This window comes from Bufo gargarizans, unplaced genomic scaffold (genome assembly GCF_014858855.1).
Source record: "Bufo gargarizans isolate SCDJY-AF-19 unplaced genomic scaffold, ASM1485885v1 original_scaffold_1097_pilon:::fragment_2:::debris, whole genome shotgun sequence".
Taxonomy (NCBI): domain Eukaryota; kingdom Metazoa; phylum Chordata; class Amphibia; order Anura; family Bufonidae; genus Bufo; species Bufo gargarizans.
Window position 1 is genome coordinate 123,554 of NW_025334237.1, and position 20,002 is coordinate 143,555.

The 20,002-nt window shown below is 41.9% G+C and overlaps 1 protein-coding gene across 1 annotated transcript in view; it reads right to left on the minus strand.

Moving 5' to 3' along the window:
- Window positions 1-694: 694 nt before the first annotated feature.
- NOVA1 (NOVA alternative splicing regulator 1) overlaps window positions 695-20,002 on the minus strand; it is a 69,355-nt gene continuing 50,047 nt past the window's right edge. Inside the window, exons 3-5 of the mRNA XM_044273756.1 lie at window positions 10,584-10,750; window positions 9,208-9,279; window positions 695-4,697 (exon numbers count right to left, since the gene is read on the minus strand). Of these exons, the coding sequence (XP_044129691.1) occupies window positions 3,690-4,697; window positions 9,208-9,279; window positions 10,584-10,750 (1,247 nt within the window). The 3' untranslated portion in view covers window positions 695-3,689. The remainder of the gene's footprint in view (window positions 4,698-9,207; window positions 9,280-10,583; window positions 10,751-20,002) is intronic.

The window sequence follows — 20,002 nt, forward strand, 5'->3', positions numbered from 1 at the left end:
CACTCATCTCTTGCCACACAAAGCCTGAACCGAATGGCACAGGGTTATTTACACTGTGAATGAGATGTATGACTCCCAGAGTCCGTTGGGATAGAGAGATATGACAAAGGGTCGGAAACATTTCCCCCCAAAGTTTCATATAAATAGGTCTCTTAGAAGCCACCTCTCTGCTTCTCACAGCCCTTGATTTTTTTAAAGCCTGAAGCAGCTTTTCCTAACATTGTGATAAACTTGCTCTGCTGCCTTTTTTTGCAAAATGAATATGCTGCAATGCACATGGACGCGGAGAACACTGCATGGCTGCTTTTCTCTACAGAGACCTTAACATGACAATAGAAGGACAAGGGGAAGGTCTACTGTACATATCTCCTGCTTCTGCCGTCTGACCACACAAGTTAACCAGAAGCAGAGCTCAGTCAGTATTGGATACCACCGACAACATGTCATAAAAGGCTGACGTCTGTAATCCAGGTGGTATCTGGTGACTATAGCAAATGTCTGTAATGCAGCATGTTCATTTTAAAGGAGGAGATCTGAGCATGAAAAGCTGATGACCTGGAGCTCTTGTTGGTGCACCTGCTAACACCAGGACAGTGGGGAAAATAAATCTGATAGGTATTATTCTCTGTTAATGCATTATAAATGAATTGAAACTAGTGACATGCAAGGAAAATAATGAGACGGGAGACAGTGATGGTACATGATGAACAAAGCACATTTATAATGATATGAGTAAATATATTCGCATCATCGGCTAACCACTAGTTACACTGTATTGTCATAAAAACTTACAGAGCTACAGAGACTATTAACGATAAATAACCATTACCAATTAAAACACAGTTGTACGACAGCTTTGCTCTTTCCATTTTAAAAACAAGCAATATCATTCCTTTTTTTAATATATATCAGTTTTCTCTTTTTGAAAATGTTATTTTTTTCTATAATCAAAGAGAACGTGAAAATGGAAGTAAAGAAAGAAAAGAAAAAAATAAAGAAATTGACTTGATCATCAGATTGGAATGGCTGGATCACCCCCAGCTTGAGAAGCCTATGACGCAGCTTGTGAGGATATACAGCGATGCGTCACTAGCCCCTCAGAAGTTGTAGGGCTCAAAACTGTGAACAAAAACTGCACAGGCATAAGGCAGGAAGGTTTTGGGGTAAAGAAACGGATTAGAAGAAGGTTTTAAACTCAATAGATCCACATTTTTCAGTGTCCACCACAGATGGGACACTACTGACTGGTTAAACTAACATGGTGATGAAGGTCTTTTTTTTTAAGTCTAATGAAAAGTAAACCAAAAAGAAAAGAAAAAAAGATCACAGTTCAGAAAGAGATGCTGGACGAGAAGCCAGACGAGAGGACATCACAATCATTGTTCAGTTATCAGTTGCACAGGAGGAGCAGCGGAAAATGTCACTGAGTTGGTTATGATGGACGTTATCAATGAATTGAAGTTGAGATGGAAGGAAAACTGTTGTTTGGGAATTTCTCAGCCTGATGATCCAGAGGTAGCCAGCATTTTATTTTTTTTTATTTTTTTTAGTATTATTATTTACTATTTTGTAATTACTGTCTTGTCCATTGAATTTTTTTTTGAGGTTTTTTTTGTTTTTGTTTACGACTGCATGCATAGCATGAGAAGATGCTGGGTTTATGAACGACCACAATTCTGTGGCTTGGTGGCCCAAATGCAGAGGTTAACATAATGATCTGGCTAGTTGGCACTCAGAAACATGGAGGAGGTGACAAGTTGGAAAACAAAAAAGGCTTACTCTAAAAATAATATTAATAAAATGGCCCTTGAAGGAACCTGCGCTGCGACAGGTAGACACACGCCGGAAATGAACACTACCTCAGCTAAACAAGCATGCAGGGAAGTACTGACTGAAGCCGACATAAAGATGCCCCACGGAAAAAGAACATGCAGGTAAACGACCATTGGAGCCTGCGGCGGCTGGTATAGCCTAGCCCCGGAGGGATCAAAAACAGCTAAAAATCACAGATACTGTTCACAGTAAAATCTACATTGACAACACTAAGAGATTGCTAGTGTTAAAATTATACACAATCAGAAGCGTTTTAAAAGGCAACGCCCTCACTAAGTCGTTGCAGATAATGAAACCTCATCAGCTAACAGTTGGCACTTTAAGTTGTCGCGTGTGTGCGTGGTTTGGCTTAGAAAATCCCCAATACGCACACAACACTGCACTACATCTAAAAGGGGAGGATGTTAATGGATCAACTGGTGCATGGCTGGCCAGGTACTATGGGGTCTAATTAAAACCCCAGTCCTACAAACTTCAAATGAAAGCCATTAACATTAATTGTAAACAATTACTGCCTTGTTTAGAGCTTAATTTGTAATAAAAAAAATCAAAGCTGGAGGTTGTATGATAGAGAGGAATGCCTTCAAATATTTAGCTGCCACAGCCCCGAACAATGGCAAGTAATAGGTTAACTCATACTGCCATTGTGAATTGTTGCTGAACGTGTGACATTGTTGTCTCTCCAGAGAACGACTGAAAATAAGGTCAACTAGTGAAGGAAAAAACATGGGTGATTAATGTAATTAAAACAAGATGGGGTGAGAGACTGGGGATTTAAAGGATTTCAGCATGAAGGGGCAGGAGGGAAACCCAATGGAGGAAGAAAACAGACACAGCTCTTGTGAAAACCAAACGTCACCTATCAGAAGAGTTAGATCTGATGGGATCAGTGAGCCATAAATGATAGAAATGTATCCTGGCCAGCCGATATATTCATCGTCATACAGGTTGTTATGAAGACACTGATCTGTAAACTTACGAAAAAAGGTTATTTTTCCACAGTTTTAACCATTTTTAATATATATTTTTACAGTGCTTTTTTTGCAACTATATTGCTTTTAGATTATATATATATATATATATCTCTTTTATGTTTTAATTTAAAACTATTTTTTTTCTTTTTTTTTATTCCAAAACATGTTTTCCCTCATACGCTGCCACCCCAGGGCAGGAAGCATGAGTGAAGTTGGACAGTGCTTTTGATTTTCTTTACTCCCTTTTGTTTTATAGGTAACTCACCCACCCGACCCCCCCCTGCTGTTTTCCAGCAAAACAGTAGTTCAGTTACAGCGTCACTTAGGACTAATACTGACAACTGTGCGGGTTTCTGAAGGGACCAGCAACACGTGGCTCTGCAGTGCATTACTGGACGCATCAGCCCTCACAGAGATTAAAACCTATGCGTCACTTCATGTTTACATTCAGTTCATTTTCAACTACAACAATGCTGGTAAAATGGCAGGCTTCAAAAACTTTTACTTTTTGACGCGTAAACAATAAAACCTCAACAAGAGAGAGATAACCTGTCAAAATCCTTCAAATTAACAAAAAAAATTTAAAAAAAAATTAAAAAACACTAAAAAAATTCCCTCTCTAAAACATCCGCATACATGTATTATTTACAGATGCGCTTTGTCAACACTGTTGCGTTCATTTGCATAATTATATATTAATAACCCGACGCGCACTTCCCCTGCCAATAACAAAACAAAAATAAAATTCAAATAAAAAATAAAATATAAATCGCTCCTGCAAAATACAGTACATCCATGAAAAGAAGAAGGGATAAGGGAGGGACAATTAAGTTAACATCCTGGGAAAGGAAAAAGGACGGAAGTGGGGGTGGGGGGGGCAAATTAACCCACTTTCTGTGGGTTGGCTGCCCGAACACCTTGCTCATAAGTGACTCGTTGCGTGATTAGATACTGGGCAGCTTGTGTGGCGGCTGGTGTGCCTGTTATGGTTACCTTACGGTTTCTGGTACCGGGGACAAACTCCCCTTTTTTGGAAATCTGTATCCTGGCGCCAGTCAACTCTTGATATTCTACTAATGTCTTGCCACCTTTGCCAAGAATGGCACCTACTAGATTTTCTGGCACAGCAATTTCTACTACGTCCTTTGAGCCGTCTGTTGACTTTTCAGTGCCCAAAATGGCGCTAGCAGCTAGTGGGGATGCTGCCCCAAAATATCCATTGGTAGCTGCCGTGGCTGCAGCTAAGCTGCCTAGTGCAAACGTTCCAGCCGCTCCCCCTGCAGTGCCACCACCCCCAGTTGCTTCACTGGCATATGTAGCCAGCAAGTTGGCTGCTGCAGCTGCGGCTGGGTTAGCGCTTGCAGCAGCAGCTGCTAGTGCTCCTGTGGCTGCTGCTTGACTCAGTCCCAACCCTAAAGTGTTGAGGTTGTAGCCATAACTGGCCAAGGTGTTAAGAGCTGATGTAATAGCAACCAGATCATTGCCAGTGAATCCGGATAGAACAGTAGGAAAGGCTGCCACCCCAGCAAGGTTGGCATGTCCTAAAAGCCCTGCCGCTGCAGCAGCAGTAGGTAGAACTTCAGCAGTGTTGGCATATGGAGATCCTGTGGGATTGGAGTTAGCTACAGGTCCGGTGACATTGGCGTAGCTGATGTTCAAACAGCTGCCACTTTGTGGGTCCTCCTGGATCTTCTGCACTATCAGCTCTACAGCTTTGCGGTTTTGTTCTGGCTCTCCGCTTACAGTCACCACTCGTTCTTGCAGATTAATGCCATCTGGTTTTTGGGAAAGCTGTACCCATGCACCAGATTGTTCCATTACTGCCTTCACAGTGGCTCCTCCTTTACCGATGATCAGACCAGCAGTGCTGTTGGGAACGATGATCTTCACCTGTCAGAAGTCAGAAGAACATGTGGAAGAAACCAAAGGAAAAAGAAAGATAGGTGGACATTACATCAATAATAAGAAAAACAGTTCAGTGTGGTGGTGTGTTTGATGAGAGACAATGTCTAAGCAGCATAGTTACTTCACATAGTAGACTGGGACTATTTTATTTATTCATGTCAGACTCAAACAGTGGTCTCCCAAGTTGTGTAGTGCTGCTTCCGATTTTTGACAAAAAGCTATGAAGTGGTATTCTTCTAACATGACTCATATTCGTTCAAGTTACAAAACATTGTTCCACTGCCATATGATTTACGTATGCTGAAATATAACGTTTAGAGGACAGAAACAAAAAGTCTGTTTCTTTGCAATTGTTTCTGTGGTGAATTACTACAGGGAGGATACAATATTTCTACTCTACATGATGGTTGATTGCTGATGTGGCTTAAAATGTTCTAAACATCGGAATGTCCAGGCCATCATGACAATAGGAGACATCACGGTTAAAAGTTAAAGGTTGAGCACTAACCGGGTTGGGAGCAGAGGCAGTAAAAGGAGCTCCTGACAGGCGCCCGCGGGCAAAAAACACCCATAAATTACAAAATTGTTTGCAGGACCAAAAAGCGCAGAGTGTAATTGACTGTAATCTAACACGGTAATGAAATGATTGATCTAATTAGCTCTGCTTGGTTATCAGTAGTGACCTCGGCATGGGGTGGAAGTTGCACGATTGTGCTTGACGCATGCTATGCTTGTAATCAAACTGGAGATCTTGTGGTGATTTGTACTGGATGTTGAGCAACGTGCAATACTCAAGCAATCTTCAAGGGCCTGGTAACTGTTTATGTGTTCTTTATATCTCAAAGATTAATATATTCACTGGTAAATCACATACCATTGGAACATACTGGGACAATATTACTTGTTGAGTCATAGTCTTTCATGTTATCCACAAAAATAAGGATACTAAAATCATTGTAATCAATGATTTTATGAAGGTAGATACCAGATGCCTCCCCCACAGAACTAAGGAAAACAATTTCAGGATACACCACAACCTGTTAATTCACAAGAAAGCATTCGCTAAAATGCATTAAAACACTTTAATCGCTACTGCATAGTTATTTGTGATGAGAACCTTTCAGAAAATGGAAGCCAGCATATGTGCAGACGACAAGTCTATCACATTTTACTGCACGGAGACTGAAGTTGGCCAACCATCACATGTGTATGGGAGCCTCCTGACTCTCCTCCAACGGGGGATGTCGGGGGAGTAAATGACGGTTTTCAATAGGCCAAATCCTTTTGTTTTTGGTGAGATAAGCCAAAAGCTGCCTGTGCTGTCTCCCATTACCAACACATGCATGCCTGGCCGAGTGGAGAACACATGTCCATGGGGGGTTAATCTCATGTGAAGGACCGGCTTTAGTCTCATAGCTTCAAGGACAGCTAGTTTAGTGTCTAGATCTATTTAGGTCACAAATATGTGTGGTCAACATCGAATCACTAACACTTTACCGGTCTCTGTTTTACACAGAAAACACCGTTAATATAAGAGTTGAAATTATTCTAATAAAAAAAAAACAAATTAAAAATAATGAAAACGTTGCAGAAAATAATGGAATTAATGGATCATAAGAAAAATGTTGTAGAGTGAATGGTAATAAATATGTTATACAGCGCAAACTACTGATCCTATACATAATGGACAATATACCGTACAACTAGGTATATATCATGTGATCATTTCCAAAAATATAAAATTTTAAAATGTAATGTAACTTCACTGTAGGATAAAAAAATGTATTCTAAGAAAGGAGATTTGCTACAGCCTTAGGCCTCATGCACACGACCGTTGTTGTGTTCCGTTCCGCAAAATGGAGTTCCGTTGTTCCGTGATCCGTTTCCGTGTGTCTTCCTTTATATTTGGAGGACCACCAGACATAAAGGAATGTAAAAAAAAGTCTAAGACAGGTTTGCCATGCAAATGATAGGAAAAAAAACGGACGTGGACACGGATGATAATCTTGTGTGCGTTTTTTAGTGGTCCCATTGACTTGAATGGGTCCGCAAACCGTTTTCCGCAAAAATAATAGGACAGGTTATATTTTTTTGATGGACTGGAACCACGGATCATGGACGCTGATTGCAAACTGTGCATTAGCAGAGTTTTCAACTGACCCATTGAAAATCAATGGTTCCGCAGAAAATCACGAAAAACGGCGCAAAGGACACGGAATAAAACAACGGTCATGTGCATGAGGCCTTATTCACACATCAGTGTTTGATCAGTGATTTCTATTAGTGATTGTGAGCCAAAACTACAGACTACTACAATGAAGGATAGCAAGATAGCACATCGGCAATTGATGGCTACCGCAGCCGTTCCGCCATAATTTCCTTCTATTCATTATTAGCGGCACATCTTCCTGTGTAATCATATAATTGGGCATTTTCCATCCTGATGAAAGATGACATTGAGCCGACGAACACATGTTTGCTCATTTATTGGCTGCTCCATTACACGAGCCGACTATCGGGAATGAGCGTTCATATTATAATTGACCCAAAATCGTGCAGTGTAATAGTGCTTTTAGAACGGCTGCAAATCTTTCCATTATACCTTCTCTCTGCGTAGGCTCCATTCCTGATTTGTCTCACAATCACTGAAAGAAATCACTGATCAAACACTGACAGTGTGACTAAGGCCTCAGACTGGTGTCTCCAATTTTGTAAAAAGTGTGCTGGAATAAGATGCACTAAATTTATTAAGGCCTCTTTCACACGGACGTCGCGTGTGAGGGCCGGACAAGATGCGGTTGCGTTGCAGGAAAATGCGTGATTTTTCCGCGCGAGTGCAAAGTGTTTTAATGCGCTTTGCACACGCGTGAGAAAATTTGGCATGTTTGGTACCCAGACCTGAACCCAGACTTCTTCACAGAAGTTCGGGTTTGGGTTAGGTGTTCTGTAGATTTTATTATTTTCCCTTATAACATGGTTATAAGGGAAAGTTATAGCATTCTGAATACAGAATGCTAAGTAAATTAGGGATGGAGGGGGTTAAAAAAAATATATATATAATTAATCTCACCTCATTCACTTGTTTGCGCAGCTTGGCTTCTTCTTCTTTGATGACCTGGGAGGAAAAGGACCTTTGGTGACGTCACTGCGCTAATCACATGGTCCATCACATGGTCCGTTACATGTTCCATGATGATGAGCACAGTGCCGTCACCAAAGGTCCTTTTCCTCCGAGGTCCTCAAAGCAGAAGAAAGAAGACAAGCCGGGCTGCGCGAACAAGTGGATGAGGCGAGTTTAATTTTTAATTTTAATTTTTTAACCCCTCCAGCCCTATTGTACTATGCATTCTGTATTAAGAATGCTATTATTTTCCCTTATAACCATGTTATAATGGAAAATAATAAAGACTGTGTCCCTATCCCGATTCACTTCTATGGAGCCTGTGTGGTGTGAAAAACGCACAATATAAAGCTTGCTGCGATTTTCACACAACGCACAAGTGATGCGTGAAAATCACTGCTCATTTGCACAGCCCCATTGAAGTGAATGGGACCGGATTCAGTGCGGGTGCAATGCGTTCACCTCACGCATTGCACCTGCGCAGAATTCTTACCCGTGTGAAAGGGGCCTAAGAGTCACAGCCCACGCCCCTCAAGCTAAGCCCTGTACCCTTTTCTCGTCACTTTAAAAAATCATATATTATGGTACACATGTAATGCACATCATAATATCATAATCTGTTACTCTTACTCCACTACTGTAGCATAAAAACACTGATAACTCTTGTTGTTTTAATCAACCGTTTATGGCCATCCGTGGAACCCCACATTGCATTGGTTGGTTCTGGATACTATGATGAAGAAGGTAACTAGCATGTGATATCACAGTCACTTGATAATTATCTATGTCAATTAGTACGTCAATCAATATGGAGGTACCATGCAAATTTAGTTTTTTGCTTACAACTGCATCTGTACAGTATGTGTAAAGCCTAATACTGCCGCCGATTACCTGATGAACAAGCAATTGTGATTTTAAAGCATGCCTAAAAAAACCTTGTTTGCCGGCGGCAGATTGTGCTGTGTAATCACGATCTGCAGGCATCAAACAACTAGACAGCATAACAATCGCTCCTCCCCAAGTTGTGGTGGAGATCGCTGCATGTAGTAGCAGTGGTCTTCTCTGCTAGCGAGCAGGCGATTGCTGGGAAGGAACGCTTCTTTCCCGATAATCGCCTGCAGAATCGGGGTGTCTAATACAGCGCTAACCAAGTAATAACCAACTGTATTTGAGCAGTCAATTTATAGTAATATGGTTCAACAGTAACCCAAGTTTATTCCTCTGTAAATGGCAAACTGAAGGTTACCTACTCTACAATCTGATCTGTATATTAGCTTTCATAAATTATACTACCCATGATGATGAGCCCTGGCATGTTGATGGAGCTGTGCTCCCTTATGTGGAAAACATGAAATATGGAGAATGGTACTGTACCTGGCTGGCTCTGGAGATGGTCATGGGGTCGGATGGAGAGGACTTGGTGGCTGGTGGTAATGATGACAATGTCTGCAGAACAAAGCAGGGTCAGAAGCAGAATTCAATCAGCCCTAGTAATAAATTTACCCCTTCACTGCCAGCATAGACTTGTTGGAAACTGATGCGGCAAAGACTTTACTGGCACTGAAGGAGCTAAACCAAAGAATAGCGGAGTAAAATAAAAAAAGTAAAAGCATTCCCAGGAACAGCAAGGGTGAGAGGAGGATGGATGAGATTGGATTAGTGAAATAAATTAAAATCAGTTTCAGCAGGAAAGTTAAAAAAGGAACCATAAACCATATATACATGAATCAAAGCAAATTAGTTTCATAGTAACTGTAAGAGAGACATCAGGAAATATCCTTTCTCAAAAATATCACACTTCTTTTACGAGGGCATCTGGAACAATGTTTTGCGAATGAAGGGGGTATCTAACACAGGCTTTGGTGCTAGGTGAAGGACAACAGTTGCTAAGAAACAACATAGAGTAGCATCCACCTAATGCTGAGAGCCCTGTGGCATTTCATGTTTACGGTGCCCAGGCACTGACATGGCACAGCTATGTACCTTATACAATAAATATGAAAGAACATTAGTAAATAAAAAGGTACAAATAAAAGGCAACAAGTACTTAAAAGGTTGTCTAGGACAACTGATGTCCTATCATTAGGACAAGCCAACAATGAATGATCAGCGGGGAGGGGCAACAATCCCCACAATCGGCGCTGTACAAGTGTCTCTGGGCCTGATACTGAAGCTCAGTCCAGTAGGTAGGGCACTATGCCTGGGTAAACAATGAAGGGGTCTCCTTGTTCTTCTGTTCGATAAAATAGGCCATCAAGGATAGGTCATCAACTGAAATGATCCTTTTAACCATAAATATTACTACAAGTAATTTAGTATATTTATGAGAAGAATTTCCAAAACTATGTCTCTCTCTTTGATGGTCAGTAAAGTGACATCAGATTTTACCTCGGATTTTGTCACAGATCTGTGGCAAAATCCATGGTGGATCTTTCTGCTGCCAATCACGTCCCATGTGGGCATACTAATATAAAGTATGCTGAAGCTGTCTAGTTATGTAACACTAGGTCATCTAGGCCCTTCTAAAATCCTACATCCTTCAGGTATAAATCTGTAAACTTAGGACTGGAATGTCTCACTGGATCATGTAAGCCTAGTTAGCGGTATTACATCATAATTATTTCACTTTAAAAATTAGCTAGCAAATGGCTCTTGCAATGTTCATCCATTTTTGGGGACGTGAATTTGGCTTAGGGCAATGTTGTGAGATCAACGATAATAACACTCAAACCTGGATTTTAGACACATACTTGTTTGATACGGTCTGGATTAACCGTAGTCTGTGGTTGCAGGATGCTGACTGGTTCAGTTTTAGCCACATTCTGTGGCATTTCTCGAATTTTCTCTGCAATGAAGCCATGGACAGCATTGAGAGCTTCTACAGTGCCTTGGATCAGACAGACCCGCTCTGTGGTACCTGTGAACAGAAGGTGATTTATATTAAACATCTCACATTTTTATCAAGACAGAAGAAAGCTACTTGATCAATATGGAAGTAAAGTATACATATATCGGAGGCTATGAGTAGATCAAGGAGGTTTAACAAATATAGTATTTGCAAGTCACATAAACCACGTTATCATTGATGTATCACTTTTTTTTTTCTCTAGAAACAAAAAGCCATGGGGCAAGCAATGCAGTTGGCTACCTCATCCTGCACATACACAATCATGGTCCAGACCTCATTTTTCAGAGACCATTTTGGAATAGAAAAAAGCCATCTGACTTGTTGCTAAGGGTAATTTCTCCATCTTTTTGAGAAATCCTCCTCACAGACCTTACACAAACAGTTTTAATAGTGAGATAGAACATACAAGTCAATACATGAACTTCATTAGAAGAAGTAGTTTACAACCAGTCGATGGATAACCTGCGCATACACAGCACAGGGCTGGAAAGGAGAGTCACTCTAGCTTGCAGGATGGATATTCTAGATGTATACTTGCACTCAGAGTTTTAGAAAGACAAACACCATCCATTTCTTTTGCTGGAAAACAGTCAGTGAGTAGAAGAAGAATTATCTACCTTTATTTTAGTGCTTTTTTGCTGCCATAAAGTGGCATAGCAATTCTCAGCGGTGATCCGCACGCCTGCCACGCTGCCAGAGCTGTGGTTACCATTGGTAATAAAAAGTAAAAGCTGTAAATCCATAAACCCGGGGAAAATGTTGTCATGTTTAAAAGCTTTCAGCCTTCATTAGTGTCTAAAAGGAACAGCAGGGTCCTTCATCATCATCACTAAGCTGACAGGACAGAGCGGCGTATTAAAATGCTGCTGAGAAGTGCTCACATAAAGCCAAAAAGAAAAAAAAAAGACTTGATAAGTACTTCCCGGACCAGAGTATAAATCAGGAGGACACAGTATTTGCCAGTAGAGGCATCGCATCCTCTCTTCTGCTGTTATGCCAAATTCAGAGATTAAATTATCCAATGTAAAGATTACACATGCAACAAAAGGAGGCAGATAAACAATTTCATTTCCACCAAAGAGACCCCAAACGTTTCTAGAGACCCCTGAATTAGCAGAAGTGTACAGTACTAATTATGAAAAAGAAGGGGCGGGGGATTTGTGAATAAGTAAATGCCCAGAAAACCTACAATATTAGCTAAGTACCGGTATATGGGTGTATGTACCATAAACCTTACAGGGAAATTTCCCGGTGGGCCAATGCCCAGATGGCCGCCTGGGTCCTCCTCACAGCCTGCCAGTGGACGTTTTTGGGGATGTATTTTGTGCTGCTGGCAGTATTTGGCTCTGTTGGGGCGGTATAATGTGCCAGAATATGGTATTGCTGGCTCTGCCTTTCATCACTTTGGACCCAGCTACAAAACTGGGCCACTTTTTTTTTTTTTTTCCAGGGCCACTTAAAATTCCCAGTCCGCCCCAACTATAGAGGTAGCATTGGGGCAACTTTGGGATCCTTTGAGATAATGGGCCCCCTTCTCACCTCTTCAAAAGCACCATAACATTACCAAAAATAAGAGAGGCAAACGTCTCTCTCCAACATGGGGTAAAAAAATGTGAGACACACAAACAAGAACTAGACCCCCTCTGTGCTGGAATGAGGGGAGCATACCAACACCGAGAAGGACTTCCTATTTTGGGGCACTTTTTCTTCTAATGTATGCCTCAGCTTGAATTTACATAGGGCAAAATATATGTTTGAGGTTTATATGATCTCCCTGTGCTTGGTGGGTTTCCTCCTACACCCAAACCAAACCGATGACATTCCATGAATCTGGCCCTAGTGTTTGTATAGGCATATGAGAAATGGGGATAGATGATCGTGACAATCCATGCACTGATGTTATACTGTATAAGCAAAGGCAATATCATACAAAGCTCATTGCTTCATCTGAGACAACAGGGCTGGATGATACAACGAGAATCGGCGTCTTATGTTCTACCCTCTACCTCTCTGCTTTCCTTTAAACCAGAACTGCAGGAGGCATGATCTTAACGTGAACATGCAAAAAAAAATTAAATTGCATTCTAAGAGCTAGAACTTTTTAGTTTGTTATCAATGTACTTGTATGAGGTCTTAGTCTTAGGTCTTGTATGAAGTTCTAGTTTTTAATGCACCATTTTGGGTACATGTAATGATTGATTAAAGCCAGCGGTTCAGCTAAAACCCCCTTTGTTGAGGTTAGTAGATGTTGTTAGTTTGAGGGCAGTCGGACCAAGTTACTTGTCCGAAATGGGACGCACAACGTGCTGGAAATACACTTGTGTGGACCTAGCCTAATTGTACATGTTATGTGACAATTGCTACTCTAGCAGGTTAAAGGCCTTTCATTTTTCTAATGCAGGACTTGCCAGCATTTTAGGTATTGTCCATAGAAAAAGGACCTTAATTGCACGTCTTAGTATCAGCCCCAATCAGGAACACCCATGCTATGGCGGTGAAAGTCAAACTATGTGCCTCTGCCTCAGTAGCAGCTAATAGGTGCCAATACTGCGTTATTATCATTTAAATACAAATATAATGAAATCTTAATGTGTCGCCCCAACCACTTAAAGACTCCGAGTCCTAATTGTAACAATTAGCAGGCAAATGGAATGTGCTAATTGTTCAGAATGGCTAATTGCTGGTGTGTGCCTGTCACTGGATGAAAACTGTATTTATCTTGCACCCCAGCCCCCAGACACCATCCTCTGCAGGGGAAGGGATTTTCAGGGTAAATGATAAAGAAGACATTTTTCCCGTGAGATCCTGTGTCTAACCACAAGTCTGAACACTTTTTAACGTTTTCTTGGCAGTCAGGTGTTAATGGGGCTGATCTGTAAAGTCGAGCAGCGTAACATATTAGCGTGTATCGCTGAATCAGGCTGCCCTTGATAATCTCCTTTAGAATATTACAGCTACATATCTGGTAAAGTTCAACCATAGTGTTAGTTTTCATGTACACGATTACCATGGTGCTATTTCTGATGAAAGAGGGAAGACAAGTCTCCTAAGGTACATTTCACATCTGCCGGAACAGCCTGCCGAAGTTCTCTGGATCTGGCACTGCTTGATGCAAATGGAAAGCCCGCCAGCCCCATTAAGGCTACTTTCACACTCGCGTTTGGTGCGGATCTGTCATGGATCTGCACAAACGCTTCCGTTCAGATAATACAACCCAATGCATCCGTTCAGAACTGATCCGTTTGTATTATCTGTAACATAGCCAAAACGGATCTGTCTTGAACACCATTGAAAGGCAATGGGAGACGGATCCGTTTCCTATTGTGTCAGTGAAAACGGATCCGTCCCCATTGACTTACATTGTGTGTCAGGACGGATCCGTTTGCCTCTGCATCGTCAGGCGGACATCAAAACGATGTTGGTGTCCACCTCCGGAGCGAAATGGAGACTGAATGGAGGCAAACTGATGCATTCTGAGCGGATCCTTAACCATTCAGAATGCATTAGGGCAAAACTGATCCGTTTGGACGCTTGCGAGGGCTCTGAACGGATCTCACAAACGGAAACCAAAACGCCAGTGTGAAAGTAGCCTAAGTGGAGATTCAGGAAAAATGCTGAGAATTTGTGTCCTACATGTCTTCAAATAGCACAATGTCTGACGACATACTGTATGCATGATAAAAAAATAAAATTACATGTGTGACATCAGTTCTAAATACAAAAAAAAAAACTGTGAAAAGATGTGAGAAATTGTATTTAGTTATATCAACACCTTGTAATATACAACAAAATGTTGCATACTGATGACCTATTCTGATTGGTGGGGGTCTGACCCCCGGCACCCCCAACGATCAGCTGTTTGTAGAGAACGCAGTGCTCATACTAGGTGTCAGTGCAGCTCCTCCGTCCCATTCACTTCAATAGGAAGGAGAAGATGGAGCGCATAAGCGCTGCGTTCACTTCAAACAGCTAATCGGCGGGGGTGCCAGGAGTCGTACCCCGGCTGATCAAATATATATGACCTATCTTGAGGATAGGTCAACACAGGAAACCAGACAACGCTTTAATGGCTAAAATAGGGTTTTCACAAAGCAGTAAAAATGTCTAATTATACAGCTGCTCCTATATCACTGCAGGTTTGTCATTTAGGGGGTTAAGACATTTGGGTGGCGACCTCTGTGGGAGCTTTAATGGTGAGACCCCCAAAATTAAGCTGTTATGGGTGGGTGGGAAGGCCTGGCATATGCTTACTTAGAAATCAGGGGGCAACCTTTTTTCTGCTAAGGGTCTCAGCGCACAAATAAAGCCTTTCCTAACTGTATGCTATTTTTGGTTCGGGTGATTAAAGGGAACCTGTCACCATGAAAACGCTAAAAAAATCTAACGCCATAGAGCCGGAGGAGCTGAGCAGATTAATATATCGTTTTATGGGAAACGTATATTTTATTCATTTAAACTCTTGCTCATTCTGGGCTTTCGGTCCTATCAGTGATTGACGGGCTTCCCTCTATGACTGACAGGCCCAGAGGGAGCACAGATACAAGTGAATAAATTAGGAGTTTTACAGAATAGTTTTCCATTAAACCGCTCAGCTCCTCCTGCTCTATAACATGGTGCCGTGGTGGGGTCCCTTTAAATGGGTTTCCAGTTTATCTATTTTTATACAACCTATTAGGAAATTCTGAGGTAAAAGAGGACAATCCTATTTTCAGAATTCTCATCTCTAGACCTAAGTCAATTATAAAGAGGCCTCCTGCTCTGGATGAGCTGCTCTGTCCTGCGTGATTTCATGACTGCTGTTTGATGTGTCATTTCTCCTGTGGTGGCACTTCAGGCGCCCTGAACCCATACAGTTCTTACAGGTTCCACCACAGGTTACAGCTGATCGCTGGTGTTTCCAGCAGCGGGACACAGTTTCATCAGCATGTTGTCAAGGGACCTTTCTAATAAGTACAGTCCACTAGATTATACGGTATACGGTCTTATTAAATGAAATGCTTGATAAAAACAGATACCTGCAATGGGTTTAATATTTCTAATATGTTTATTCGAGACACTCATTTATTGTAAAATGATCTCTCACCACGGTATACAAGCCTCATTTGTTCAGACCTCCTGCTGCACTGTACATCCGATACATTCCGCATACTGGATATGCATTTCAAATGCCTCGTTTTCTGGGTCAGCATCATCTTTTTTTTTTTATAAAGAGAAACATTTCTTGAATCTGACAGGTTGCCCTATTAGGACCTCGGCGCTTAGGATATCAGAGAGGGAGGTCACAGGACCAGACACCCCTTTATTTGTCCAGCTTAGACCACTTTTATACAACCTATTAGGACCTCCGAGCATAATATATCATAGAGCAGGGATGGCCAACCTGCGGCTCTCCAGCTGTTGTAAAACTACAACTCCCACCATTCCCTGCTGTAGGCTGATAGCTGTAGGCAGACTGGGCATGCTGGGAGTTGTAGTTTTGTAACAGCTGGAGAGCCGCAAGTTGGCCAGCCCTGTCATAGAGGGAGGTCACAGGACCAGACACCCCTTTAGTTGTCCAGTTTAGACCACTTTTATACAACCTATTAGGACCTCTGAGCATAAGATTAATCATAGAGGGAGGTCACAGGACCAGACACCCATTTATTTGTCCAGCTTAGACCACTTTTATACAACCTATTAAGGAATTCTGAGATAAAAGAGTGCAATCCCATTTTCAGAATCCTCATCTCTAGACCAAAGTCAATTACAAAATGGTCTCTTGCTCTGGAGGAGCTGTTCTGTCCTCATTTGGATGCCATATAATTCCTTGTGCAGTGCAAATGTGTGCCGCCTCCCCCCCCCCCCCAGGAGATAGCCGTGGGCTTTCTGACATCAGACCTGCAGAGTTTCATTAGCCCTCATTTACAGGAGAGGTCGCCAAGATGGGCAACCCCTTTAATGGAACCTGAGAGGTATGAGATTATTTTGGATTATGAATTGGGGTCCAGGATCACAGACATGACACGTGTATCTATGATATATTGAATCATTTACCCAGTTACATTTCTGTATTAAGAACACAAGGATAGACAAGTTGTTTGGTTACACGGAAAAAGGTCAGATGGCAGAATCTGAGAGGCTGCAATGCTATAAAAACTGCTCCTGAAAAAAATCTGATCTTTCTTTCTGCCTGGAAGTCATTGGGTTAATGTGTCATGGTGCACTGCGGGGTTTAACTCCTTTTCATGCTTTGATTCCTGCCGTTATAATCTGCCAAATGCCTTAATAATCCCAGATCGAGGGAGGAGCATTTTATTTTAGTACGATTAAGCATGCATACATACATGTGGGATGAATACTGGGACACAGATTAAAGAGATGACACCATGATACATATTAATAAATGATTAGAAGTCATTACTCAAGCACAGTGAAGGGAAATGAATGCGCTTTTACTAAATATGCAGTTAAACGTCTTGGATCAAAAGCTAAATTGTTATATTGATGAGTTCTGCTGCATCAAAGTGCATGTAATCAGTGATGAGTGGACTTCAGAACCTATCCAGAACCTGAGCACTGGTCCTTCCAGCACACAATGACTGCCTGCAGCCCATACATGCATATACAGTCCCCTCCAAACAGGGGGCATGGTAGAAATGATTTGCACAGTCCAAATCCCTATAAAAAATGCAGAAACTGAATGCAGAATAGACATATCTGCTCATCTCTAGGCACACTATAGGCACAAGGAGCACTACAGCACAGGATAACCTTTGCAAGACTGTCAGGTTTATATATAAGCGGTTCAGTTTACTTTCCAGAATTCGCTATTTCATGATCTCACCACTAGAGGGAGGTAGACTACATTCACATGTTTAGAAACCAACTTTAAAGGGAATCTTAGGATTCTTGCATCGTCGTGATTCAAGGGCAGATCTATTGATGAACACGTTTGTACGTTTCCTTATTGTATGTGCAATAAGTCTCTTTTCTTAGGAGAGGGTGGCGCGTTATGTGTTACAATTTCCATGGTATCTTGGATACAACTCATGAGGGCTAGGCAGCAAAAAAAGAGCTGCTTAGACTGGGTAATCGGAGGAGACGTGGGACTGACAGAGCCTTTTGTGATAGTCTGTCAGCCCTGCATCTTCTCTGCCAGCCTTGATAAATATGAAGCCCTGTGACATCACTATGACACCACCAGTTTCCATGGCAACCAGCCGATGGAGCATTGTGTATTTTCAAATGAGTGACAGGGAGCTAAATATTTTATTTCGCTTTCTTGCCGCTGGAACCTGGCCATCACCATGGCAACCAAGTTTCCGCTGCTTGTAGGGTGATCATCGAAGGCCACGAATCCACAGCCTGGCAGAAAATATTTCATTCTGTCGGTTGGAAAGCGGCTAGACGCTTCTTGTCCTACCTAGGGCAGGGCTACAGGACGGACAGCAGTGGTCAGACCATTGTTAACTGCCCCGTCCTCTCTCTCTGTTCTCCATGATCTGCACTATGGGGCAGACTTATCAGACTTAACGGGTGTAAAGGGGAACTGGCTTAGTTTTCCATAGCAACCAACCAGATTCCACCTTTCATTTTCTGAGCTCCTTTGGAAAGGTGGAATCTGATTGGTTGTTATGGGCAACTAAGCCAGTTTTCCTTTACACCAGTTCTGATAAATCTCCCCCTATATCTGTAGTTTCTATAACCTACTATGGAGTATAAACTACCATTCTGGTTATTTCTACCACTAAACACGTTCATTTATATATATATATTATGAGTGAATATACCACTAAGGCTTTGTTCACATCTATGTTGGACACCCTGGAAAAATGGAGTCACATGATGGACACCAACGGCTCTCGACAGACCACACTGACCATAATAGGTCTGTCGGGTTTACCTCATGGTATCTGTCATTTTAACAAATTGTGCTTCTTTGTTCAACATTTTAGATGAAGTTAAATGATTCTGACAATTTATCTTTTTTCTTAAACTAGCCTAGCGATAACGGTTACTCAGGGTCCGGGTTATACAGATCTAGGCTACACCAGCTTCCACATCCTACAGGCTCATATTTGCCCAGAGGCGCACAAAGCATTTTCCGGGCCTGTGAGAAGATAATTTGCAGCATCGCATGTCGTCTCACAGACCATTGCTTCTGGGGGAGAATAATGAGGAGCTGCTCACAATGCAACACTGCATTGCACTGCGGACATATCGTAGCCTGCGTGCCTCCGCATTCCACATTAAATCAATACACTCTGTAATACCAGATCAGCTTCTATCAGCTGCAGGCCGATACATGGGCACTGAAAATGACCAGTTACATGGAAAGAAAATACTTTTTCTGAGCAGAAATATAGATGATAAATCATGTTGATAACTGCATCATTCCTGTAGTGAGGAGAAGGGTTAATCATTCTGCGTTCTGGATGATCTGTCCTATATCTGTAGGATCTGTAGCCTGCTGTGGAATGTAAAACCATAGGGAGTTTCAGGGCCTTAGTTTAAGCTGCAGAACGAGAGGAGACAGCTGTTCCTTTCGGAGCAATCATCATCGCTATAAAAATGAGGGGTTGTTCCTTATCTCCCTAACGCCGGCCTCGGCCAAACATTCACTTTCTTATTCTCAGTCCATCTGTGAGAAGCCTTTCTGATGACCCCTGGCCCCATCTGCCTTTACCTTTTATGAACAACTGTGGACCAAAACAGCTTCAATATTGTGAAATTGAATCACTACTATATAATCCCATTAGTGGACAGCAGCAGTGTGAGGGTCTCTGTAATGTAAGGTGGGGGGAATAAAATATGAACATGCCTACACATAAAGCACTAATTGACAAAGACAATGTAGAACAAACCAAATAGCCAAGTGGTATGTTAACAGACCCTCTTTGATATTCGAATTCCCTCTGAGGAAACCAAAATGTACACCTACTCTGGTTAACGCATGTTTAATGAAGTCAGATGGGTTTCTGAACAGCTATATTAATACTGGAGGGAGACTGTGCTCTACACTGAGGTCCATCAGATGTTCACTTACACTGAATAAAAATATAACATGCTGGATGTGGAGGTCCTGGGCTGGTGTGGTAACAAGTGGTCTGCGGTTGTGAGGCCGGTTGGATGTACTGCCAAATTCTCTGAAACACCTTTAGAGACGGCTTATGGTAGAGAAATAAACATTCATTGCACGGGCAACAGCTCTGGTAGACATTCCTGCAGTAAGCATGCCAATTGCAGGCTCCCTCAAACATTGCGACATCTGTGGCATTGTGC